At 41.4% G+C, this 27,459-nt stretch overlaps 1 protein-coding gene across 1 annotated transcript; it reads left to right on the top strand.

The window, feature by feature from the left end:
- Positions 1–2,237: 2,237 nt before the first annotated feature.
- On the top strand, positions 2,238–27,459 carry Rad51 (RAD51 recombinase). Its single transcript, XM_057781319.1, has 10 exons — positions 2,238–2,441; positions 5,807–5,895; positions 8,929–9,066; positions 13,160–13,277; positions 16,172–16,263; positions 19,884–19,978; positions 24,638–24,751; positions 25,907–26,036; positions 26,210–26,331; positions 27,032–27,459. The coding sequence occupies exons 2-10, from the start codon at positions 5,809–5,811 to the stop codon at positions 27,153–27,155; spliced, it is 1,020 nt and encodes a 339-aa protein (XP_057637302.1). The 5' UTR covers positions 2,238–2,441; positions 5,807–5,808; the 3' UTR covers positions 27,156–27,459.

Here is a 27,459-nt window from a genome sequence, read left to right as displayed (position 1 = left end):
GGCTAGCTTTTTGCCATACAGAAAGCAAACTCCCCATGGAAGTTCTCCAGTGCCCATCATCATTTTTGTTTGCTTGTTTTGAGTTTTTTGAGACAAAGCTTCTCTGCTTAGTCTTGGGTGTCCTGGAACTCCCTCTGTAGACCAGGCTGACCTCAAATTCACAGAGATCTGCCTGCCTCCGCCTCCTGAGCACTGGGATTAAAGGTGTCCGCCACCACTGTCCCGTCCCCATTATCTTCTTTTGAAGTAAATTGGTGCTGTCAGAAGCAGATGTGTGTCACTGTCATGAAAATCTTAGGTTATTAAACATACTAAATGTCAAATTATGTAGGTCTCTGAAGTGTCTGAAGACCATCAGGCTATGTAAATATATCTGTTTAACCTTGAAAATATACCTAATATGACTACAAGTTTATAGATGACTAACTTCTAACCTGTATTTTTTTTTCCAAGACAGGGTTTCTTTGTGGATTTGGAGCCTGTCCTGGAACTAGCTCTTGTAGTCCAGGCTGGCCTCGAACTCACAGAGATCCCCCTGCTTCTGCCTCCCGAATGCTGGGATTAAAGGCATGCGTCATCACCGCCCGGCCATTGTATTTTTTTAATTATACATTACATTTTAAATGAACTGTACAATACCCAGTAAAACATACATACAGCATAACACAATTGACCTTAAATTTGTAACAATAAATCCAATCTAAAATATTTTGAGATTAATAGATTTTGTATTAAATAATCTACCCTTGTATCTCATCATTTCTAGATCATATCCTCCTCTTCCGTTAGAAAGAGATCTTTGAATTTAGCTCTTTTGTCTAGCTTTTTTCCTGACTATGACCAATAATAACTTGTAACCAACCCCTTTTAAATGATGACAAACATGCATAACCCAACTTTTGGGAATGCGACTGTTGTTTTCTCTAGACTGCTTCCTATTGTCTGAGGGCAACGGCATATTTAGCATGCAGCTATGTTGAAGTGCATGTCTAACATGCCTGCAGCTCTGGGTTCAGTCCTAGTACAGAATACAGTGGTGGATCACTCCTGCAATCCCAGCACAGAAAACCAATACAGGGGAAGGATTAAGGTCATTCTCGAGTACAAAGAGTATGAGGTCAGGCTGGGGTATATCAAATCCTGTCTCAAAGCACACAGATAAAACACACAGACCAAACGCTGAAGTTACAGCTCCTGACAAACTGCACAAACGTTTACTTTCAATTCTTAGCCTTTTCTGGAGTTCTAGTAAACACAACAAAACCAAAAATCACTACAGAGTGAGTTTTTTTTTTTTCATTTTATTTTTGGTAGTTTTTTTTTTTTCTTTTTGGTTTTTCGAGACAGGGTTTCTCTGTGGTTTTGGAGCCTTTCCTGGAACTAGCTCTTGTAGACCAGGCTGGTCTCGAACTCACAGAGATCCACCTGCCTCTGCCTCCCAAGTGCTGGGATTAAAGGCGTGCGCCACCACCGCCCGGCTTTTTTGGTAGTTTTATAAATGTATTTAACTTATTTAAATTATATCCAACCGCCAACCAAATACTTTTTTTAAAAAAATTATTATGAATTACAGCGTTCTGCCTTGCATGCCAGAAGAGGGCACCAGATCTCATCATAGATGGTTGTGAGCCACCATGTGGTTGCTGGGAATTGAACTCAAGACCTCTGGAAGAGCAGCCAGTGCTCTTAAATTCTGAGCCACCTCTCCAGCCCCAAATACTTTCTTTTTTAATAACACGCTGAGTGCCACACTGATTTGCTAGTCGCTGGTTTTGTTCGCTGCTTTTATTCTTTTATTCCGGCTTATTCACCTCTTCACCCACAGGGACTTGTAAAGCATGTAGTTCCCAAAGGCACCCCGACTACCAAAAGTCGGCATTCCGACAACACTGTACACCGCCAAGACCTTTTCTGACTTAGGCCAACACGCGCTGAGCAGGAATTTTTACTCAGCAGCGTCCGCAGCAGTGCATGCTGGGTGATGTAGTCCTAGGTCGACCACATCGCCCATGGGGACGCGTAGTCTTCAGTCAGGTAACGAGAAAGGTTGAGACAGAACAGTCCTAGAGGAAGGCAAAAGTGACCCTCGGTATCACTCAGCTTCAAAGTCGTCGGGCCGTCTGTCAGGCTCTCAGCGGAAGAGGCTATAGGCGGGTCTGAGAAAGGCGTGATGACGTCGCAGGATGCGGGCGTGACGGCCCGTGAGGCTTTGGCGGGATTTCTGAAAGTCGCGCGGCGCTGGGCGGAGTGCGCGCTGACGGGGTCCGAGGCAGAGCTGTGGTGTCTCCAGGAGCGCGGCGGGGAAGGCTGAAATTTGCTTCTGTTCTTCACAGAAGACCGACAGAGGAACTGCGACGGGGTTCGAGCCGGGGACGGGGGTTCTTGGGGCGTTTGCAGAGCCGGCCGCCCGAAGGAGCGCGCGGCCCAAGCCTGCGGGACGGGTGAGTGTGAGCGCGGGTGGACGCCCCCTCGGCCGCTCTGGTTCGTCAGCCCATGGCCAGTACTCCCCCAGCTAGCTTTGGGGTCCCCTCTGCCCCGAGAAACGCGAGCTTGGCTGCGCTGGGCCCCTACTTGGGACCAACCGGCCGACACTAACCGACCCACTGAGTTCGTTGTCGGGAAAACCGAACCCTACTTGACGCTTTCGTTTTGAGACCCGGGCTCGTGCCCTCCTTCTGTCGGGGCTCGAACTCCTGCCTCAGTCTTCCAAATGCTGGAATTACAGACTTTCACGTTCATTTCTGTGGGCCCGTGGCAGGAAGCCGAGAGCCAGAGAGAAGTGCGCACAGCTGTTAAATAATAGGGTCAAGGCCAACAGGTTCTTGGTTGCTGGGTTTTGTTTTTGTTTTCTTTTAAAGTGGAGCATGGTGGTTGGTGCCGTTGATTTTTGGAGACTGAAGTAGGAGTTCAGAGATTGTGTAAACAACAAAGTAAAAAACTGTAAAGTGCAACACAGATTTCTAAAGAGAATCCTGCCTTGCTGACCCACCTCTCCTAGATTCCTAGCGTTTGAGGGGCTAGGCAGGAAGTTGGCAGTTTCAAGGCCAACCTGAACTACTATGGAAGAGCTTGTCTCAGGAAGAAAGTGAAGTAGGGGGACTGGAGAAATGACGCAGCCGATAAGCGCTCTTGTTGCAAAGGACCCGAGTTCAGTTCCCCACACCCACACGAACCACCCATGTCCAGTTTCCGGGGGTCCAGTTGTCTAATGACCTCCACAGACACCAGGCATGCTTTGATACCCATACATATATGTAGGCAAAAGACTCATGCACAAAAAATAAGTCTAAAAGGAACTTTCAAAAATAGCAATAAAGTGAAGTATAAAATACAAAAACCACAAGTGAGTGCATACATGAATTATTACGAAATGAATGCATCTGTGTAATCACCAATGTTGTCACCAACCTAAAGACCTCTGTTATCCTTCCTTGTCTAATATTTTCCCCTCACCCTAATTGCTTAACAGTGATTTCTAATACTGCTCACTAACAGGGCCCCTTTTCACAAGACATTGTTTAGGCAGAGTCTGACTTTGTAAACCAGTCTGAACTTAGGATCCTACTGCTTACTGTCTCTGCTTCCTAGGTGCTGGACTACAGCAGAGTGCCACCGTGCCGGCCATTTTTTGCTTTTATTTATTTTTTATTTTTTTGATTTTCGAGACAGGGTTTCTCTGTAGTTTTTGGTGCCTGTCCTGGAACTAGCTCTTGTAGACCAGGCTGGCCTCGAACTCACAGAGATCTGCCTGCCTCTGCCTCCCGAGTGCTGGGATTAAAGGCGTGCGCCACCACCGCCCGGCTTATTTATTTTTTTAAATACTTTTTTGTTTTTTAAGATTCATTTTATGTATACGTATGCCAGAAAAAGGCATCAGATCACATAGACAACTGTGAGCCACCATGTAGTTGCTGGGAATTGAACTCAGGACCTCTCGCAGAGATGCCAGTGCTCTTAACTGCTGAGACAGCTCTCCAGCCCTTTTCTTTTTGTTTTTGGATCCTAGCCCAGGCTAAGGTTCCTGATTTTGTTTCCCTAGTACTTCCCTAGTCTGTTTTTAAGCTTCATGTAAATATACCAGTAGTAGTGAATGTTTGATTGTTCCCACAAGTGCTTGCCAACACTTGCTGTTTTATGATGGGTATTTAGTAATATTTTACGAACTTTGGAGTGGGTGTGAAGGCTTCTGTTTGAGACAGCCTTATGCAGCCCAGCCTGTCCCTGAACTTGGGCCAGTCTTCCTGCCTCAGCCTCCTAAGTGCTAGGGCAGGCATGAGCCACCATACCAGGCTTTTTTTTTTCTCCTCTTGTGGTTCTAATTTTCTTGGTTACTGATAAGATTTCATGTTTGCTCATGTTTTTGTTGTGGAGACACCTTCCTCTTTAATTATCTAATTTTTGTTGTCTTTCTATTTCTTATTTGAACGAGTTCTTTATGTTTGTATTTTGATTACCTCTGATTGTATGTGGCAAATATTTTTTCTAGTATTATGATTTGATTCTTCATGTTCTTAATGTCTGTGGTGGTTTGAAGTTTTGTTGATTGATTGATTGAGACAGGGTTTTAGGTAGTCCAGGCTAACCTTCAATGACCTTGAATTTCTAATCTCCCTGCCTATTTCCTAAATGCTGGGGTTACAGACGTGCCTACTGTGCCTGGTTTTATGCAGTGCCTGACATCAAACCCAAAGCTTCGTGTATGACAGGCCAAGACTACCAATTGATCTACATCCCAAGGCTTAAAAGTTATAAATTTAAATGTAGTCAGATCTAAGGGCTTATTTCAGTAGTTATTTAACCTGTTTAGGACCTGAATTCCATCTTTAGTGCTGAAAATAAAATAATTTAGTCAGATTTTATTTGTTCTGTGGTGCTGAGGATTCAACTCCGTGTCTCTTTCTCCTAGACAAAGACGTGCCCTGTTTCCAGCCTGTGTTTTCCTATTAGATTATTGTGGTTTTGTGTATTCTAAGAACATAAAAATATTCTGGACTGGGGAGATGACTCAGTTTTTAAAAGCACTGGCTGCTTTTCCAAACGACCCAGGTTCAGTTCCCAGTTCACAGCTGTCTGTAACTCCAGATCTTGGATCTGACACCCTCACTCAGACATACAGATAGACAAAACAGCAGTGCACATGAAAATAAATAATAATAAAAAAGAAAAAATTCTGTGTTTTGAAATTTTACTCACTATGTAATATGGGAAGTCTTTTTTTTTTTGTTTTTTTGTTTTTTTGTTTTGTTTTTCGAGACAGGGTTTCTCTGTGGTTTTGGAGCCTGTCTTGTAGACCAGGCTGGTCTCGAACTCACAGAGATCCGCCTGCCTCTGCCTCCCAAGTGCTGGGATTAAAGGTGTGCGCCACCACCGCCCGGCTGTAATATGGGAAGTCTTGAAACTTGCTGCCTTACCTTTTTTTCTTTTTTTTTTGAAAGATCTGTTTGAATAAACTATCGTTAGCTGCACGCAGCATGCAGCTGTAGGTTAGACACACCTTTTTATAGCTTGTTTTTCTGTGTATGAATGTTTTACCTCTATGTCTATGTAAGCGTAGCGCTCCTATCCTGTGCATGCATGGTCACAAGAGGGTGTTGGGTCTCCTGGAGTGATAGTTAGGAATTTTCATGTGGTGCTAAGACCTGAACCTGGATACTGTTCAAGAAAAGCAGTTGCTCTTAACCTGTGGATAGAGAGGGCCAGCTGTAATTCTTCAAAGGCTTGTTGGAAAACTAAACTTGCAGTTCGCTATGACCCAAGAGTATTTCTCTAGTGTTCATTCATACTGGTGCCTATCTGTATTTTTTAGTAATGGCTATGCAGATGCAGCTTGACGCAAATGCAGATACTTCAGTGGAAGAAGAAAGCTTTGGTCCACAACCTATTTCACGATTAGAGGTATGTTCTTAGTTGCTAAGTATTTACTTACGATGCTGTCATACAGTCTTCTATGTAATAGAACAAATTAACCTTTACAGAAATTAGGTTGGGGTTTCAGGAGCTTGTCAATTTCTACAGAAAAGCACAGAATTGTTATTAAGACTTGTAATAACAGGATTGTTACAGACATATTATGACTTGTCTGGTCAAGTCTTTTGACAGTTTTCTTCCTGCACTGTTTTCTCCCTAAGAGCTTAACTTTAGAAACGAAGGTCTAGTATCCCATGGTGGAATCTCAGTGCTAATTATACTAAGTGTTAAAATGCTGATGGGGGAATTAGTGGTGTAACCCAGGAATGCACACACGTGAACATGCACATGCACATACACCATACACACACAAACACACAAAAAGCAGCAGGAAGAATATTGGGCACTAAATCTATACAGTATTTCTGTGAGTTTGCAAAGGCCCCAGTGAGAAGGTACACCTTGATCTTCTGTTTTTATTTATATAAATTTTCCAATCTACCCACACTTAAAGACTTTGGAAACGCTGGGCAGTGGTGGCACCTGCCTTTAATCCCAGCACTGGGGAGCAGAGGCTGGCAGATCTCTGTGAGTTCAAGGCCAGCCTGATCTACAGAGTGAGTTCCAGTTCAAAGCTACAGAGAGAAACCCTGTCTTAAAAACCAAAAAAAGGGAAAATAAATATATAAATAAAGACTTTAGAAACTACTTAAATGAGCTGAGCTTGGTGTTACTTGCTTCTGTGATGTGGGATTCCCCTCTGTATGCTGTGATTACCATTGGTTAACAAAGAAACTGTCTTAGGCCTGTGATAGGGTAGAGTAGAGCTGGGGGGTGGAGACAGATGAACTAAACTGAATGCTGGAAGAAAGGCAGAGTTAGGGAGAAGCCATGGAGCTGCAGCCAGGGATAGATAAGCTGGAACCTTGCCTGTATGCCACAAACCTCATGGTAAAGTATAAAATAATGGAAACGGGCTAAATTAAGATGTAAAAGCTAGCCACTAAGAAATTAGAGCTAATAGGCCAAGCAGTGATTTAATTAATACAGTTTCTGTGTGGTTATTTCAGGAGTCTGTGTGACCTGGAAACAGACAAGCGGCTTCCTACTAGTGGAGCAAAAGAGATTCAGGAGTTCAGAGTACTTTGCTCCTTATCAGGCTTTGGCTTCATGAGACCCTCTCTCAAACTTTGTGGCACTGCTTCTCTCTAGATCAGGCTCCTCCATGGCCTCTGAATCAGTTCCTTGCTCCAGGTTCCTGTTGCTATTTGAGTTCCTGTCCTGGCTTTCTTCCATGATGAACAGTGATATGGAGAGGTGTAAACCAAATAAACCCTTTCCTCCCCATGTTGCTTTGGTATTGTGCTTATTACAACATTAATAACCCTAAGATACTATGTATAAATATTTTCCTGCTTGTATGTATATCTATCACGTGAATGCCCAGTATTTGTTTAGATCAGAAGAGTTGCCAGGTAGTGTGAGCCACCATGTAGGTGCTGGGAACCCAGGCTGGTCCCAAAGTCATTATGTGGCTGAGATATACGTTATTGTGCCTATTTCCCATAGGCCCCCATGGGAGGGTGATTTTTTTTTAAGATTTATTTCTTATGTATGCAGTGCTCTGTCTGCATGTATGCCCACCGGCCATAAGAGGGCGCCAGATCTCATTTCTGATAGTTGTGAACTATCATGTGGTTGCTGTGAATTACTATTTTTTTTTTTTTTTTTTTGGTTTTTCGAGACAGGGTTTCTCTGTGGTTTTGGAGCCTGTCCTGGAACTAGCTCTTGTAGACCAGGCTGATCTCGAACTCACAGAGATCCGCCTGCCTCTGCCTCCCAAGTGCTGGGATTTTTAGGTTTTTCGAAACAGGGTTTCTCTGTAGCTTTGGTGCCTGATCTGGAACTTGCTCTGTAGACTAGGCTGGTCTCGAACTTACAGAGATCCGCCTGAGCAGCCAGTGCTTTTACCTGCTGAGCCATCTCTCTAGCGTTCCATTTTCTCCATCCTAATGTTGAGCAGAGCTTTCCAGTCATTGTTCTTCCAAAAGGATATTGCTATGCCAAGGTCACTCTGACTCTGGGGCAGTCCTATCTGTTTGTCCTAGCACTGAGTGAAATAACAATTTCTGTATGCCTGATGTGGAAAGCATTAAAAAACGCTGCTTCAAAGTTGTTTGAAGGATCAGGATACCAAAGGTCATTTCAAGTCATAGTATGAAAGGTTAGGAATTATTAGGTATTTTTTGCTTTGGTTTGGTTTTGGTTTTTTGAGATGGGGCTTCTCTGCATAGCCGTGGCTTATCTGGAACTCGCTGTGTAGACCAGGCTGGCCTGGAACTCAGAGATCTTCTTGCCTCTACCTCCTATGTGCTGGGATTAAAACCGTGCACCACCATGTTCTGCTACTAGTTTGATCTCAATTTCATTTTAACATGCATGAATATAGTGCTAGTTTAAAATTCTTATGTGTGTAGTAGTATATGTGCATATGGGAGCCAGAGGTCACCTTTATTGCTCCTCAGGAGCCATCTTACCTCCCTTTTTTGGAGGGGGGACACACACACATACTTTTTTTTTTTTTTGGTTTTTCGAGACAGGGTTTCTCTGTGGTTTTGGAGCCTGTCCTGGAACTAGCTCTTGTAGACCAGGCTGGTCTCGAACTCACAGAGATCCACCTGCCTCTGCCTCCCAAGTGCTGGGATTAAAGGCGTGCGCCACCACCGCCCGGCCACACACATACTTTTTAGCCTAGAGTTTACTGGCTAGGCTAGGCTGACTGGCCAGTGAGTCAGGAATCCACCAGTCTCAACCTCCTTGGGGTAATAGCTACCACATATCCCTATTTCACTGTCTCCCCAGCCCAAAAGTATGAAAAAGTTGATAGCTTGTTATTTAATGATTCATATATAGACAAGATTTTTAGAGGTTTTACATAATTTAGTGATCTTCGAATACCTCTCTAACGTGTACTATCTGTGTTAGACAAGAGGCCTAAGTTCATCCATTGTTTTCTTACAGCAATGTGGCATAAATGCCAATGATGTGAAGAAATTGGAAGAGGCTGGTTTCCATACAGTGGAGGCTGTTGCTTACGCACCAAAGAAGGAACTTATAAATATTAAGGGAATTAGTGAAGCCAAAGCTGACAAAATTCTGGTAAGTCTAGCTTTTTAATGGTGGGGAAGGCAGACATTATAATGAGAATAATTAGTGCATTAATAGTATATAAATCCCAGAGCAGGGATAGGGCCCCATTAAAATGTGTGTATTTTCTATGTATTTACAGAATATGCACTAGGGATAGATGCACTAAAATATTAGTGTCATTATTCCCACATAGTAAGAATATGAATTAGTTATTGTTTTGGTTTGATTTTTGTCCCTGGGCTGGGAATTGAACCCAGGACTTCATGTATACTTTAAGTACATGCTCTGCTACTGATCTGGGCTCCAGCATTTATTTTCTTTTATTTTTATATTTTATTCATTTTATTTTATGTGTATATTTTTCCTACAAGTACACTGAAGATATGTCATTAATACTGGTTTAATAAAAAGCTGAATGGCTGATAGGCAAGATTTCTAGGCACAGAGGATGCTGGGAAGAAGGGCGGAGACGCTGGGAGTCGCCAGCCGACTGAGAGGGAACAGACATGAAGGAGAGGTAAATCCACAATTCATGTGACAACACATAGATGAATTGAAATGTGTTAAAAAAGAATTAGTTAGAAATAAGTCTCAGCTATTGACTGAGCTTTCATAATTAGTAAGTCTCTGCCATTTTTTGTGAGCTGGTGGCCCAAAGAAAAATCCATTTATATGTATATGTGCACCAAATGTATATTTTGTGTCTGCAGCAGCCAGAAGAGCATGTTTGATCCCTCTGGAACTGGAGTTACAGACATTTGTGAGCCATCATGTGGGTTCTGGGAACCAAACCTAGACGTCTGCAAGAACAGAAAGTACTCATAACTGCTGAGCCATCTCCAGCCCAAGTTTTTTTGGGGGGTTTTGTTTTTTTTACAATTTTCTGACATTGCTACATTTTTCACAGTAAATAGGTTTTACTTTCAAGCCCTAAAGCTATTTTATTGCATGAATATCAAAGTCTTGTATTAAGTCCAGTGTATATACCCCATAACTAAATTTATCATAGACGGTATCTTCCTATCATTTGCTTAGGGTATTTTTGTTTGGTTGGTTTTTGGTTTTTCGAGACTTGGTTTCTCTCTGTAGCATTGGCTGACCTGGATCTTCTCTGGCCACCAGTGTGGCCTTGAACTCACAGAGATCTGCCTGCCTCTGCCTCTAGGGTGTTGGCATTACAGGCACTTGCTGCCACCTCCATGCGCCTATTTGTTTTTGTTTTTTACTATAACAAACGACTTTATATAACAAGTGATTTTATTGAGCTGGGAATTGTGGAACACTTGATAGGCTGAGGCAGGAGGATTCCCTGGAGTTCAGATTCATTCTAGACCATGTAGTTCCAGGCAAGCTTAGGCTACAGGAAACTTTATCTTAAAAAAACAATAGAAAATAACAACTTGGTATGGTGATACACACCAATAACCTCAGCACTCAGGAGGGTGTGGCAGGAGAGTTGTGAGTTGGAGGAAGCTTGTAATATACAAGATCCTGCTCCAAAAGTACATAAAAATAAAAACCACTGATGTTATTACTGTATATACAGCTGTATATAGGGTAGAAATTCAATAACCCTGTTTTAAAATAGTATTTAATGCTTTCAAACACTGTCAGATGCTTTTTTAAAGGTTTTCGTTGCTGCTGCTGTTAATTGTTTAGGTAATTGTTCAGGCTGGCCTCAAATTCAAGGTAACTAAAAACAACTTTGAGCTGGTCTTGTTTCTACCTCCCTGGTTCTGGGAGTACAAGGGTACACCCTGTCTTTTTTATGCAGCGCTGGAGTGAGCCTTATGCATGCTAAGTGAGCACTATACTACTGAGCCACAAACTCATCCCATCTCTCATATCCTTATTTTGCCTTTATAATACACTACGAAATAATGCAGAGGTATTGGAAGAGAAATGGAAAAAGAGGAAATTGAAGCTGGATGTGGTGGTCCCTTTAATCCCAGTACTCAGGAGGCAGAGACAGGTAGAGTTCAAGGCCAGCCAGCCTGGTCTACACAGTTCTACGACAGCCAGCACTACTAGTGAGCTCCTGTCTCTCTTGAAAAAAGAAGAAAACAAAAGAAGGAAATAGAGGCAATGGAAGGCTAGCATGGTGATACACACATGTGTGATTGCCCCCACTCAAGGTCATGTTTAACATTCAAATACTATATATATGTATGATTTTTTTCTTAAATTTTTTAAAGATACATTTTATGTATATTAGTGTTTTTCTTGCTTGCATGTATGTACAACATGCCCATACTTGGTTCCTGCAGAGGTCAGAAGAGGGCAGATAATCTCCTGACACTGGTTTTAGGTGGTTGTGAGTCACCAGGTGAGTGCTGGGAACTGAACCTGGTCTTCCACAAGAGCAAGTACTCCTAACTACTGAGCCAGCTCTTTATCCTGTAAATGGATAGTTAGTTGTCGTTATTATTGTAAAGATTTATTTACTTTCATATGTTTGAGTGATTTGCGTTCATGTACTTAAGTACAGTGCGTGCTTGCCTGGTGCCCATGGAGGCCAGAAGTTGGTGCTGGGTCCCTTAGAATGAGAGTTATGGACAGTTGTGAGCCTCCATGTGGGTCTTCTGCAAGAGCAGCAAGTGCTTTTTACCACCGAACCATCTATCTAGACACCTAGATGTTTAGTTTTATTGGCCCATTATATTAAGACTGATTTTTCTACCTATAGTACAGTTTTTGTTACTAAGGTGAGGTATAAATGTTATTTGTATATACTTAGAAAATAGATAATTGGTCAGTTTTGCTCTGCTATTACTAGATTATTTGGTTAGTCACATAAATAATAAACTTTGTAAATGTTTATATGCTAAGCCATAACATTAAATAATCAAGTGTTTAAAATTGGAAAATGTGATGTGGCTGGAGAGATGGCTCAGTGGTTAAGAGCACTGACTGCTCTTCCAGAGGACCCGGGTTCAATTCCCAGGACCCATATGGCAGCTCACAACTGCCTCTGACTCCAAGATCTGACACAGTCATACATGTGGAGAAAACACCAATGCAAGTAAAATAAAAATAAATAATTAAAAAAAAAAGTAAAAAATATGGGACTGGAGAGATGGCTCAAAGGAGCACCTACTGCTCTTTCAGAGGTCCCAGGTTCACTTCCCAGGATCCACATGGCAACTCACAACTGTAACTCCCAGGATCTGACAACCTCAAACAGACATACAGGCAGGCAAAAGACCAACACACATAAAATAAAAATAAATAATTAAGAACAGACCAGATGATGGTGGCTCACACCTTTAATCCCAGCACTCAGGAGGCACAGGCAGTGAATCTCTGAGTTTGAGGCCAGCTTGGTCTATAGAGTAGGTTCCAAGACAGCCAAGACTACACAGAGAAACCCTGTCTCGAAAAACCAAAACAGAAAATGTATACCTGATAGGGATGAAGAATTAATATAAAGTGAGAAAAGTCTGAAATGGCATATGTCCTTGTTTTGCAAGGCAGAATGTTTAGGGATGACTGAACAGGAAATAAAATATAATGACATACTACACTGGGGCTGGAGAAAAGACTCACAGGTTAAGAGCACTGACTGCTCTTCCAGAGGTCCTGAGTTCAATTCCCAGCACCCACATGGTGTCTCACAACCATCTGTCATGAGATCTGGTGCTCTCTACTGACCTGCAGCATACATGCAGGAAGAACACTGTATATATAGTAAATGAAACTAAATCTTTTAAAAAAGAGACACATTACCTTGTCACAAAATAGATAAGTCACATATGTAGATTTTTTTTTAAGCTCCTGAGGCATTTCACTCCTGTCATCCTAGCACACCAATGTTGTCCTGTCCTGCCTGGACTTGTCTTACTGTACATGTGGGTTGATCGTCTCCAATGCAAAAACAAGAGGTGAAATGTGCGGAAGTCTCAAATTTTTTATCAAAAACCTCACACTCGAGAAGTTTCAGATTTTGGACTATTATGTGGATTTTCAGCTGGTAAAGTCTATCCAAATACTCCATATCTTCTAAAGCCACAGTTCAAAGCATTTTTGGTCCCAAGTTTTCCAGATATTGGTTTCTTTACCTGTGTTAAACATTATTGGTTTAATTTTTCTTAATGTGTTCTAGACTGAAGCAGCTAAATTAGTTCCAATGGGATTCACTACTGCAACTGAATTTCACCAAAGGCGATCAGAAATCATACAGATTACTACTGGCTCCAAAGAGCTTGACAAACTGCTTCAAGGTATAGTAATCCCTTTCCTATTTTATAAACCCTGATAAACACAGCTGTGCAAACCTGAATGTTGGTGTGGAACCTGTTGGATGGGGTATGACATAGAGAAGGGTGAACAGATTTCTTCACCACCGTGACTGGCTGATTCTGCAGGTTTGCTTTTGTAAGATTTTCTTAGTTTAGGGTTTTGTTTGTTGGTTTGCTGGCTTGTGTTGACGTCTCATGTTCCGGGCTCATTTGAACATATTGTGGGTTATAGGAAGGCCAGCTTTCTCACTGATGCTGTATTATAGTTGAGAAAGATGGAGATACTGGAGGAGGCTAGGTGAAGAGCACCTGTAGACTTCTTTGTCACCTTCCAAAAATCTAATATTATTTTAAAAATACATGGTGATTTAAATATTTTTTCTTATTTTTGGTGGCTTTAGGAGTTGAATCAGGAGCCAAGGATGTCCTTAAATTCTTGGTCTTCTTGCCCCTATTCCCCAAGTACTAAAATTTGAGATTATAGGAATTAGTTAGTCATACTAGCTCTGTCTTATAAAATACTAAAATTGCCTGTAAATTAAATAACATTTGGTTTAGTTTTGAAACACTGTCTCACTCTGTAGCTCTGGCTACAAATTTAGTAATTTAATCTTTGTTACTGTACTTAGAGAATAAGTTCCCTCTGCTTAAGGAAATAAGTATGATTGTGCATATGTTTATATATTTATTTATTCTAATACAAAATTGAAATTTGATGACTTGTTAAATATAATGAAGGAAGACAGACCAATAGTTCTGCAAGTGGTGGTTGCCTCACAACTCCGATGACCCGAGTTAGGTCCCTTTAATCCACAGGAGAGAACTTTCCATGATTCCCCAGAGCTGTGGCATATGCCCGCCTAGACTCACACACATCATAACACACAGTACTGATAATAGCAAAAATTTAAAAACAACGGCAGTGGTAGCAAGTATCTTTAATCCCAGCACTCAGGAGGCAGAGGGAGTCAGATCTCTGTGAGCTCAAGGCCAACTTGGTCTATAGTGAGTTCCAGGACAGCTAGGCCTACAAAGAGAAACACTGTCTCGAAAAGCCAAAAATAGGAAGGAAGGAAAGAAAAATTTAAAAACAAAAAACCCATAGGAAAGATTGAGCCTGGAGACTCCTCTTTCACTGAGCTGTACTTCTCGATACAAAACATACTTTGTTTAGCTACTACTTGTTAATATTTGTCCATTGCAGAGGCTGGCCTGGAACTCACAGAAATCCCTCTGCCTCTGTTCACTGAGCACTAGGATTAAAGGCAAGTACCCCATTGTCTGTCTGGTTTTGAACTCTTAAGATCCCCTTCCCTCCAGAGCAGCCAGGGCTGAGACCCATCTCAAAACAAAACAAAAAAACCAAACCAGATGATGACCCCTTCCCTTCCCACTGGATCTCGTGGCTCATGCCTGTAATCCTACCACTTAGAATATGAAAGGAAGGGGATTAGATGATTAAATCATCCTCAGCCACAGAAGCAGTTATGGCAAGCCTGAACTACATAAAGCCCTGTCTCACAAAAAATGAAAGATTCTTATTCCTAGTATTTATTGACTCGATTAATGGTGGAAATAATATTTCTTGGGACAATTATTTAATGTCCTTGTGCCTGTTTTTTTCAAAATGAGAATGGTAAGACTTCGTATCCCTTAGGCTTTTTTTTTTTTTTTTTTTGGATTTTCGAGACAGGGTTTCTCCATAGCTTTTTGGTTCCTGTCTGGAACGAGCTCTTGTAGACCAGGCTGGCCTCGAACTCACAGAGATCCGCCTGTCTCTGCCTCCCGAGTGCTGGGATTAAAGGCGTGCGCCACCACCGCCAGGCCCCCTTAGGCATTTAGTTACATGAGTGATACATCTTAAGTACATTGGATGAGGAGATTCACATGAAATGATAAATACTAGATTGTTTTAAAACTGCAGAAGCTGCTTGTGGGCTTTTCATGATTGAGTTTTTTTTTAATATTTCTTATAGTTTTTTAAGTTTATTTTATGTGCATTGGTATAAAGGTGTCCGATTCCCTGGAACTGGATCTTCAGACAGTTGTGAGCTTCCATGTGGGTGCTGGGAGTTGAACCCGGGTCCTCTGGAAGAGCAGTCAGTGCTCTTAACCACTGAGTCATCTCTCCAGCCCCCATGATTGAGTTTTATAACTTGATTATGGTAACAATTATATGAAGCTATACATGGAATAAAATTGCCTAAAAACTATAGCAACACAAAAGAATACATGTATAAATGGAGACTTAAACATGCTGAGGATTTCATGAATGTCAGCTTTTGTTAGGAGTTAACCCTGAGGAGACAAGGTGATGAATACCCAGAACCTCTTATATATAAAATAAGCTGTAATTATTTTAAAGCAAGTGGGATTTTTGTTTATTGTTTTTATTTTATTTTTTGTGGTAATTAGGAATTGAATTCAGGGCCTTTTATGCTAAGTAAGCATTCTACCATCAAGCTACAAGGTCTTAATGTATTGTGCAGGCTGGTCTTGAATTTCCTGTATTTCTCAGACAGGCTTTGAACTTTTTTATTCTCCTGCTTCATCTTCCCACATAGCTGGCCTATAGGTATGTGCTAGTGAGCCTAGCCCGCTCCCCCCCCCCCCGAAAATGAACAAATTACCAGTTATTGAAAATGGGGGGTTTTAGCCAGGCAGTGGTGGTGCATATCTTTATTCCTAGTACTTGGGAGGCAGAGGCTGGTAGATCTCTTATGTGTTCCAGGACAGCCAGGGCTGCTACACAGAGAAACCCTGTCTTAAAAAAAGAAAAAGAAAAAGAAAATGGGAGTCTTTTCAGAACATCCATGTCCTCCAGGAACATAGCTTCTAAACAGTTATTTTATGTGGGGTACCTTTTACTCTCATAGGCGGAATTGAGACTGGATCTATCACAGAGATGTTTGGAGAATTCCGAACTGGGAAGACACAGATCTGTCATACATTGGCTGTAACATGCCAGGTGAGTTACTGGGGTTCAGGCTAATCAGATCAGCAGGCATTGCTTGACTTATTATATCTGCATGCATCTGTTAGGATGTAAAAGGTTCTTTCTCTGGAACCCCATAACCAGTTAGAAGATAATTCCTACTGAAAATCATTCCACACCGTAGAAATTTCCAGATGACTGACTCAAAATATTTTCCTACCGTTTCTTCTCCTGGATTTACCTGCCTTTCTTCATTGGTCTAAACTTTTTTTTTTTAATATTTTATTTATTATGTATGCAATATTCTGTCTGTGTGTATGCCTGCAGGCCAGAAGAGGGCACCAGACCTCATTACAGATGGTTGAGAGCCACCATGTGGTTACTGGGAATTGAACTCAGGACCTTTGGAAGAGCAGGCAATGCTCTTAACCACTGAGCCATCTCTCCAGCCCTCTAAACTTTGTTTGTTTGTTTGTTTGTTTATCATCTATTTATTTTTATATGTATGGATGTTTTGCTTGCATGCATATCTGTGTACTGTGTTCATGCCCGGTGCCTTCAGAGAACAGAAAAGGCACCAAACCACCACCCCAAACTAGAAATAGCAGTTGTGAGCTGCCATGTGGGTGCTGGGAATCAAACCCTGATCCTCTGGAAAAATAGTCACTGCACTTAACAGATAAGCCGCCTCCCTAGCCCTGCAGTCTACACTTCATGTCTCAAAAAAATATGTGTAGCAATAATAACCTGACATGATTCATTAAACTCAGTATCTTGTCTTTTTTTTTTAATAGAAATGCCTTTTCTGTAGTTTTTTATGTACTACACGTGTGTTTCTGAAGGGCCAAATGCCTAACTAAGCACCCGCAGGGACAGGGTGCCAGATGTCTTCCTCTATTACTCTCCACCTCAATTCCTTTAAGATAGGTTCTCTCCCTGGACTTAAAGCTCATGGTTTGTTTGGCTAGACTGGCAGTCAGCAAGCCTAGGTTATTCTCTGTTTTTCATAGCACTGGGATTGCAGGTTCCATTGAGACTACACCTGACTTGTTAAATTGGTCATGAGATCTAAACTGAAGTCTTCAAGATTATATAATGTACACTCTTTTTCTTTCCATTTTGAGACAGGGTTTCTCTGTAGTTTTGGATCCTGTCCTGAAACTCCCTCTGTAGACCAGGCTGGCCTCGAACTCAGAGATTCACCTGCCTCTGTCTCCCAAGTGCTGGGATTAAAGGTATGCATCACCACCTACTGGCAATAACAGCCTTTTTATAAATATTCTAAGGGGCTCAATAGCTATAGATCTTTGTTATTTTCTTTCACAGAATGCTAAATCATTAATAGTTGGAACAGTTGCATGATAATAGTCTCGTAGCTGGAACCAGAAATATGAGAGAGCTCACTAATTAAATTCAAAAATTATCTGTTATTAGCCGGGCGGTGGGTGGCGCACGCCTTTAATCCCAGCACTCAGGAGGCAGAGGCAGCGGATCTCTGTGAGTTCAGGCCAGCCTGGTCTACAAGAGCTAGTTCCAGGACAGGAACCAAAAAGCTACGGAGGAACCCTGTCTCGAAAAATCAAAAAAAAAAAATTATCTGTTATTATAACTCATATTTTCTTGACTTAATAAAATGAAATCCCCTGTATTAGATCTCTGATAAAATTCTAGAACATTTCACATTTGTCCAAGAATAAATGTGTGAAGAATTTGTACCACAGCATTATTAAAATAGTAAAAGTGATAAATAACAGTCATTTCTATAAAATAGAGATAAATTACGGTACTAAATATTTATGGGAACACTTCTAACCTAGCCAAGCACGATGGTGCACACTGTCATATACACCCAGGAGATCGTGAGTGTGAGGCTCTGCAGTGAACTCTGTATCAATGCACCATTAAAAACAACCACCACCTAAACTCAGAAGGCAGAGGCAGGTGGGTCTCTGTGAGTTCAAGGCCAGCCTGATCTACAGAGCAGTTCCAGGTCAGCCAGGGCTATTACACAGAGAACCCCTGTCTTGAAAAACCAAAAATAAATAAATAAATGATGTTCAAAGTCCTCCTTATTCCTTTGAGGCAGAGTCTCTCCCTGAACCTGGAACTCACGGGTTTTTTTGTTTGGTTTTGGTTTTTTGTTGTTGTTGTTGTTGTTTGTTTTTTTTTTGTTTGTTTTTTTTGTTTTTTCTGAACTGACAGAAAGCTCAAGTTCTGCCTCTGCTTCTCACAGCACTGGTTAAGCCACCAGACTCAGGAAGGTTGGGTTTGTTGGTTTGTTTTGGGGAAGTGTCAAATGTTGCCAAGGCTGACCTCAAATTTACTAATTCATTGACCTTGAATGAAAGAAGTGCTGTCATTACCTGTTATCAAATATTTGACATTTGAACTGATAAGTCCTTTTATTATTTGTTTGTGTTTTAAGACAGTTTTTCTGTTTCGTCCTGAAACTCATTCTGTAGACCAGACTGGCCTTGAACTCAAAGAAATCCACCTGCCTCTGCTTCCCAAGCCCTAGGATTAAAGGTGTGCGCCACCACCAATCATCTGGTGGACTGATGAGTCTCGACGCGTAGTTTTATCACGTACTTTGTACTGTTTCAAAGCAGTACAACTCTGATAGAACACTAGCTTTATGTGCTTCATGTCTGTTATTAACTTGTGTTATGTCCTACTGCCTCTGATTGTCATTTTTGTTTCTTTCTTTTTTAGTGCATATGGGTGTTTTGCCTGTGCATGCATGTCTGTGTATGTCTGGTGCCCATGAAGGCCAGAATAGCATTTTGGATCCCCTAGAATTAGTTACAGGGTTGTGAGTCACCAGGTGGGTTCTGGAAATAAAAGCTGGATCCTCTTAACTGTGGAGCCATCTATAGAGACCTTGCTTTCTTAAGTATATATTGGTATTTTGCCTGCATGAATGTCTGTATGAGGGTGTCTGATCCCCTGGAATTGAAGTTACAGACAGCTGTGAGCTACCACGTGGGTGCTGGGAATTGAAACTAGGTCCTCTTTGAAGAACAGGCAGTCACTGGTCCACTTCTCCAGCCCCATGCTCTTTTATTTCCTGGCGCAAGGTCTCGTACTGTAACCCAGCCTGTCTTGGAACTTAGTGTTTCAAGCTGGCTTCGAACTCCTGGCTTCAAACATACTCTTGCCTCTGCCTCCTGGATGGGAGTTCAGGTAGGTGTGACCCACCATTCCCAGTTCATTATTTTAAAGTTGTTTGTTTATTTGTTTCTTTTTTTATAATTGTTATAATTTTTTATTTTTTGAGATAATAATATAGTGTGTATATGTTTTCAGGATTGAATTGTTGGTTTTCTTGGTTGTGTGGTTGGTTGGTTGGTTGGTTGGTTGGTTGGTTGGTTGCTTGCTTGCTTGCTTGCTTGCTTGCTTGCTTGCTTGCTTGGTTGGCTAGTTTTTTTGAGACAGGGTCTCTCTGTAGCCCTGGTTGTCCTGGACCTGCTCTGTAGACCAGCCTGCCCTTGAACTCACAGAGATCCTGCTTCCCTGGTGATGGAATTAAAGGCTTGTCCCATCCCGGCCCAAAGTGTTTAACCCTTATGTGGAGTGGATTAGATTTATCATGGGGAACTTGGCACACTGTATCAGAAGAGTGATGGTTCCCACTGTTTCTTTTTTCCCTCTAGCTTCCCATTGATCGTGGTGGAGGTGAAGGAAAGGCCATGTACATTGACACCGAGGGTACATTTAGACCAGAACGGTTGCTAGCAGTGGCTGAACGGTAGGTCACTAAGTTAGAAGGCTGTGTTTAACCTGTTACTGGAATATTTAGGATGTTAATGTGTCTAGAAAGTGTCTCTTTGCTCTACATCCCAGTTGTAATGCTCTGAAGTCTCACAGGCTGAATAAAAAACAAGATCCAAATATATATTGTCTTCCAGAGAAAAGCTTTAAAGACGGGTTGGAAATAAAAAGCTTTAAAAAGATAAACATAATCAGAAACCAAAAGAGAAATTTAAAGACTGCAGCAGCTCCCTCCCCTCCCCCAAAAAAACTACTAAAGATGAGAAAAACTTTTTTTTAACATGTGTATTTGTATAGGCATGGACATGCCCGTGCATGGTACACACGTGGAGGACAGCTTCCAGGAGTCAGTTCCTTCATTCACCATGTGGGTTCCAGGAATTGAGCTCAAGTTTGGTGCCAGTCTTCTGAGCCACCTCATTTGCCCAGGAAGAACATTTATAATTAAAAGATCAGTTCATCAGGAAGGCATGATTATTTATACTTATTATATAAGATTTTTATTTATTTATTTATTATGTATACAATATTCTGTCTGTGTGTATGCCTGAAGGCCAGAAGAGGGCGCCAGACCTCTTTACAGATGGTTGTGAGCCACCATGTGGTTGCTGGGAATTGAACTCAGGACCTTTGGAAGAGCAGGCAATGCTCTTAACCACTGAGCCATCTCTCCAGCCCCCCTTTATTTTAAATGTGAGTGTTGCCTGCATGTATGTCTGTGTACTGTGTGCAGGGATTACATATGGAGGCCAGAAGAGTGTATCAGATACCCTGGAACTGGAATTATAAATGGTTGTGAGCTGGGAGTGGGGGAGGTGGTGCAAGCCTTTAATCATAGCATTTGGAGGCAGAGGCAAGTGAATCTCTTTGAGTTAAAAAACAAAACAGTAAATGCTTGTGAGCGAGCCCCCAGTGTTGGAAACTAAACTCAGACAGTAATCACTTTTTGTTTGGGGGTTTTTGTTTTTTTTCGAGACAGGATTTCTCTGTGTAGCCTTTGGCTGTCCTGAAGCTTGCTCTATGTATCGGGCTGGCATTGAACTCATGTGGTACACCTGCCTCTGCCTCCTGAGTGCTAGGAGTAAAGGTGTGCTCCACCACCACCTGGCACGATATCTGTTAATATCCAAGACTACATCATCAAATTGAAATCTGTAAATCATGTCAAAATTCTAGCAAGCTTTTTTGCAAATTGACAAACTCATAAGATTTATATAGAAAATAGTTTCATTTATTTATTATTTGTGTCTGGGAGGAAGGAGTTTTGTCTGCATGGGTGTCTGTGCACCATAGTGCCTGGTGACTTCAGAAGCCAGAAGAAGGCACTGGATATCCAAAATTGGAATTTTGGTGTACATTATGGTTGTGAGTCATTGTATGAGTGTTGGGAATTGAACCTAGAACCTCTGGAAGAGCAGCCATCATTCTTAACTACTGAGCCATCTCCAGCCTGAGTCTTCAACTTAAAACTCATTATAAAACTACAATAGTCGCCGGGCGGTGGTGGCGCACGCCTTTAATCCCAGCACTCAGGAGGCAGAGGCAGGCGGATCTCTGGGAGTTCGAGACCAGCCTGGTCTACAAGAGCTAGTTCCAGGACAGGTTCCAAAACCACAGGGAAACCTTGTCTCGAAAAACCAAAAAAAAAAAAACTACAATAGTCATTAAAAATGATTATGACTTAAAAATAGATATGCAGCTAGGGATATAGCTCAGAGGTAAAGTATTTGTCTAGCTTACATGAGACCCTAGGTTTGAGTCTCATTACTGAAAAGAAAAGGTATTGTAGGGAGAGTTACTAAACAGGCATATTGGCAGGCCAGCCTAGTCTGAAGGCTAGTCTGTAGATAGACAGACAGACAGATAGATAGATCAGATCAATGGAACTGAATATAAAGTTCAAAGTAAAACTTCGTAGTCACTGGATTTTTCTTTTACTTACATATTCAGGGTTTTTTTTTGGGGGGGGTGTCTTTGGGGTTTTTTGTTGTCATTGTTGAGTTTTATTTTGAGACCTGTTAGGCCTGGCTGTCCTGGAAACTGTATGTAGACTCAAAGATCCTTTTGTTTTCCTGCCTCCTAAGCGCTGGGATTAAAGGTTTATACCACCACACCCAGTTTATGAGGATGATTTTAATTTTAAAGAGGGAGGGAGGGAGGGAGGGAGGGAGGGAGGGAGGGAGGAAAGGAAGGAAGGAAGGAAGGAAGGAAGGAAGGAAGGAAGGAAGGAAGGAAGGAAGGAAGGAAGGAAGGAAGGAAGGAAAAAGCCTCTAAAGTCTCCCAGGTAATTCTGTAAAATACTATGAAAGTGTTACACATCTTGCTGGAGCAAAGGGGTTTCATCCCTGAGAGCAAAGGGTCTCCAGAAGTTTCTTATACTTCTGGATTCTACACTTTTTTACAAGTTCTTACTTGAAATGAGGACCCTGAGGCACAGCGGTCAAGGGACGGACATAAGAGCAAACCAAGCAATGTTCTATTTGTTCTCATTTTTTGTCTTATAATTTAAAACATAATGTTAGGAGTGACAAAATGGTTTAGTAGGTAATGTATTTTCTGCTAAGCCTGACTAGACTACCTCAGCTCAGTCCCCAGGACCTACATGATAGAATGAGAAAGCAGACTCCTGTGGCTGTTCTCTGACCTCCACACATGTCATGCAGTGTGTACAACAACGTGTAGAATTTTTTTAATTTTTAAATTTAAATGGTATTTAAATGAAATCTAATGGGCTCTAATTCTTTGGGAGCTTGGTTTATGGTTCTATCAAGGGTAAAAAGTAGTAGAGTATTATCTTTGGGCTATGGGTCAAATAATATAGTAATTAGAAGATATTTTCTGCATTTAGATCATGGCAATAAAGGAGGAAATACATATGAATTCTGTTGAGTATGATAATGTATACCTGTAATCCAGTACTAGGGAGGCCTAGGCAGGGGAATCTTGAGTTCAAGATCAGGTGGAGCTATATAGTAAGATTGTCTCAAAAAAGGAAACCGAGGGCTGATCCTAGTGGCGCACACCTTTAACTCAGGAAGCAAAAGGCAGGCATCTCTGTGAGTTCGAGGCCAGCCTGGTCTACAGAGCAAGTTTCAAGACAGCCAGACTACATAGAGAAACCTTGTCTCAAAAAAAGAAAGAAAACCAAAAAATGGATCTAGCATGGTGGTAGAAACCTACATTGTCCAATAAGAGAAAATGAAGGCAGGAAGATCAGGAGTTCTAGGCCATCCTCAGCTAAGGCCATATTGTGCTAAGAGAATGTCTCAAACAAGGTAATTATGATAATGCACTCATAATCTAAGCACACCAGAGGCAGAGAAAAAATTATTGAGTTTCAGGATACCCTGAGCTACATAAGAGTTCTAAGCAAGCCAGAGCTAGACCTGTCTCAATAACAACCAAGGGCTGAGCATGTTGGTACAAGTCTTTAATTCCAGCAATTGGGAAACAGGCAGGTGACTCTGAGTTCCATGCTAGCCTTACACATAGTGAGACCCTGTCTCAAAAATGGGGGGGGGTGGCAAAACAAGTTTTTATTTACACTTTTTCTTCTCCAGTGTTAAGAATCAAGCCAGATTTTAGAAGTGCAAAAGGAAGAGAATTACATCTATTTTAGAGGTGAGGGGAAGCTGGCAAAGTATGGTCTCTACTTGTTATTCAGCTGCTCTGGAGACTGGGCCTTGAGGATCCCCAGAGCCCAGGAATTTGGGGCTAGTCAAGGAAACATAGTCATATACCCTCAAAAATTCTCAGAAAAGCCGGGCGGTGGTGGCGAACGCCTTTAATCCCAGCACTCGGAGGCAGAGGCAGGCGGATCTCTGTGAGTTCGAGACCAGCCTGGTCTACAAGAGCTAGTTCCAGGACAGGCTCCAAAACCACAGAGAAACCCTGTCTCGAAAAACCAAAAAAAAAAAAAAAAAAAAAATCTCAGAAAACATTTATAGCAGGCATTTGGCTGAGTCTCATAGATGAATAATCAAACTTACTACTTTCAAAGATATATTTAATAAGAGTGAAATTGTTTGTTTTGACATTGTGAGGCATGCCTTTCTTTAATTCTCCCACTCCAGACATAGACAGGCAGGTGTCTGATTTCAAGGCCAGCCAGGGTGACAACATAGTGAGGAGAGAGATAGAAAGAGATTGATTCTTACTTGAGCATTTATATCTTAGGTGACAATCACAAAACTGAGAAAATATAGATCATTCTATGAAAAGAGATACATACTTTGCTGTTTCCAGATGCAAAAGAAAACAATCTTTGAGGCATAAATATGAAAGTGTCGTTCATTTAACATAACTAATCTTTGAATGGATTGTTATTTTTGTTTGTCCTAATTCTCTGTAGTTCTTGGCTTTTCCAGGAGAATATTGTTTCCTCATACTTGAAAATTTCTCGTTGTAATTAGGAGGTCAAAAGAATAAATTTATTTTTAGGTCTTCTAGTCTAAAATAGTTGTTGCTGTCATCTCTATAACTGGTTTGCCTGTACCTCTAATAGGAAGGAAGTCATATTTGTGGGTCTTGAAACCATCGGGAACGCTACTTCTTATCTATTTGGGTAATAGAAGTATTGGGTATTAACTTCTCATCTGCCTGAGTTCTGTCTGAAGCCTAAAAATCTCTTTTCTAGATACGGTCTCTCTGGCAGTGATGTCCTAGATAATGTAGCATATGCTCGAGGGTTCAACACAGACCACCAAACCCAGCTCCTTTATCAAGCATCAGCCATGATGGTGGAATCCAGGTATGCTTTCAATAAAGACATTAAATGTGTCACCACAGCCTTTTCCCTGAATCTAGGCATTTGAATATAAATAGGGACAGAGATTTAAATTTTAGGGATTGTTTTTATATTTCTTTCTCTCTCTCTTTTGTGTGTGTGTGTGTGTTTGATTTGGTTTTGTTTTTCGTTGTTTTGGGGTTTTGTTTTTGTTTTTTTCAAGACAATGTTTCTCTGTAGCTCTGGTTGTCTTGGAATTTGATCTGTAGACCAGGCTGGCCTTGAACTCAAAGATCCACTTGCCTCTGCCTCCCAGGTGCTGGGACTAAAAAAGGTGTGCGCTGCCATGCCTGGGAGTGGGTTTTGTTTTGTTTTTAAGTATGTATGTATGTATTTATTTATTTATGGAGAGGGTGTATATATATATTGCTTTTTTTTCCCCTCCACAAGACAGGGTTTCTCTGTGAATTCCAAGCTGTCCTGGACTCACTCTATAAACCAGGCTGGCCTTGAACTAAGAGATCCACCTTCCTTCTACTTCCCAAGTGCTGGAATTAAAGGTATACACCAGTACTGCCCAGCTTTGTTTTTTTGTTTGTTTTCAATATAGTGATATATTTTTTGGTTTTATTTTTTTTGTTTGTTTGGTTTTTCGAGACAGGGTTTCTCTGTGGTTTTGGAGCCTGTCCTGGAACTAGCTCTTATAGACTCACAGAGATCCGCCTGCCTCTGCCTTCCAGGTGCTGGGATTAAAGGCGTGTGCTACCACCGCCCGGCTTTTGGTTTTATTATTAAGATTTTTTTTTTTTTTTTTTTTTTTTTGCTTTTGTGTGTTCCTGTGTTTGCCTCGTGTGTGGGGGTAGAGGTCAGAAGAGGACTAGAATCCCCTGGAACTGGAGTTATAGGCCATTATGAGCTACCCACCAAAGGGTGTCTCAGATTGGACATTTTATAAACATTTTAATAAAACGTGTGTTTGAACTAGGAAGTCGGTGTCAATAGCTCATATATATTATATATGAGCTTGCACTTGGGAGACTGAGACAAGTATCATAAATTCCAAAACAGCTGGGCTACATAAATAACAAAAAGAAGAAAAGTGGAAAATATGCAATACTAGTAAAATTTTAGGGTGATGGGGAAGAGAAGATTTTAACAAAGAACTATTTTTTCTTGTAGGTATGCACTGCTTATTGTAGACAGTGCTACCGCCCTCTACAGAACAGACTACTCGGGGCGAGGAGAGCTTTCAGCAAGGCAAATGCATCTGGCCAGATTTCTGAGGATGCTACTACGGCTTGCTGATGAGGTAAGCTATAGTAAAGAAACCAAGATTTCAGTGGCTACAAATTGCATTAGCCTTCTGAGGACATTAGTACCTTGTATTAGCAAAGATAAGCATTAGTTAGCCATTGATTTGTTGTGAGCGTTAATGTTTTGGTATGTCTCTGATAACAAAACTGACATTCTTTCCCTCATCAGTTTGGTGTAGCAGTGGTAATCACCAACCAGGTAGTAGCCCAAGTGGATGGAGCAGCCATGTTTGCCGCAGATCCCAAAAAACCCATTGGAGGAAACATCATTGCCCACGCATCAACAACCAGGTAAGGTGATGACAGAGGCTTTCTGGAATGGATGTCATAAACTGTGATACAGACTTCATGGCCAGGCGGTAATGGTGCATACCTTTAATCTCAGGATTTGAGAGGCAGAGCCAGGAGGATCTCTTTTGAGTTTGAGGCCATCCTGGTCTACACAGTGAGTTGCAGGACAGCCAGGACTGTTAAGTAGAGAAACCCAGTCTCAAAAAAAAGAAAAAAAATTTTCCACTTAAACCCTTTTAAAATTGTTAAAGTATAGACATTTAGGAAGCCTCACTGAATTTGTTGTGTTTTGGTTGATACAACTGTTTGCTTTGCGGATGGAGAGATGACTCAGTGATTATGAGCATATTCTGATCTTGTAGACAACCTGAGTTCAGTTCCCAGCACCTCCATCAGGTGGCTCACAACCTCTTGTAACTCCAGCTGCAGGATATCCAACACCTACGTATAATTAAAATCTCTCAGTTGTGAAAAAATGCATGAATATTTGATATGCCTCCCTAATTATAAAATAATGTTTGCTTCTCGAGCTTTTCAATAAGGGAGTCATGGCAGAAATGAATTCCTCCAAGTTAGAAGTAACCAAATACACTAAAAAAGATCCTAAAAAATCCTCTTAGGAAGTTAACGCTTGTCTGAAACAGTTCTGGCATAGGAACAGAATTGTTTATAACTTGGTGTTTTTCTGTCTTTGGGTCAGGCTGTACCTGAGGAAAGGAAGAGGGGAGACCAGAATCTGCAAAGTCTATGACTCTCCCTGTCTTCCGGAAGCTGAAGCCATGTTTGCCATTAATGCAGATGGAGTGGGGGACGCCAAGGACTGAATGAAATGACTGGGGCCTTTTTTCCTGGTTAGACTTTTAAATGCAGTAAAGCTAATGAAGAGGACAGCTCCCTGGGGCTTCTTCAGGCTCTTCCTGGTATGACTGCCAAAGCATGGCTTCCAGAAAAACAATTATTGTATCAGCTTTCTGGAGGCAGAAACAGCTGGGTCAGTATTCAAACTGACCTGAACGCTCATTTCTTATAGAGTATATTAATGTCTGGTTTCTTTGGTGTTTGGAGGAGATAGAAAATAACAGTTTCAATCTTAGGTTTCAAGAGAAGTAAAACTGGAAAGACCTGAGT

This window comes from Chionomys nivalis, chromosome 9, assembly GCF_950005125.1.
Source record: "Chionomys nivalis chromosome 9, mChiNiv1.1, whole genome shotgun sequence".
NCBI classification, from domain to species: Eukaryota; Metazoa; Chordata; class Mammalia; order Rodentia; family Cricetidae; genus Chionomys; species Chionomys nivalis.
The sequence above is the reverse complement of the archived record's forward strand: the minus strand, read 5'-3'. Positions and strand labels throughout refer to the sequence as shown.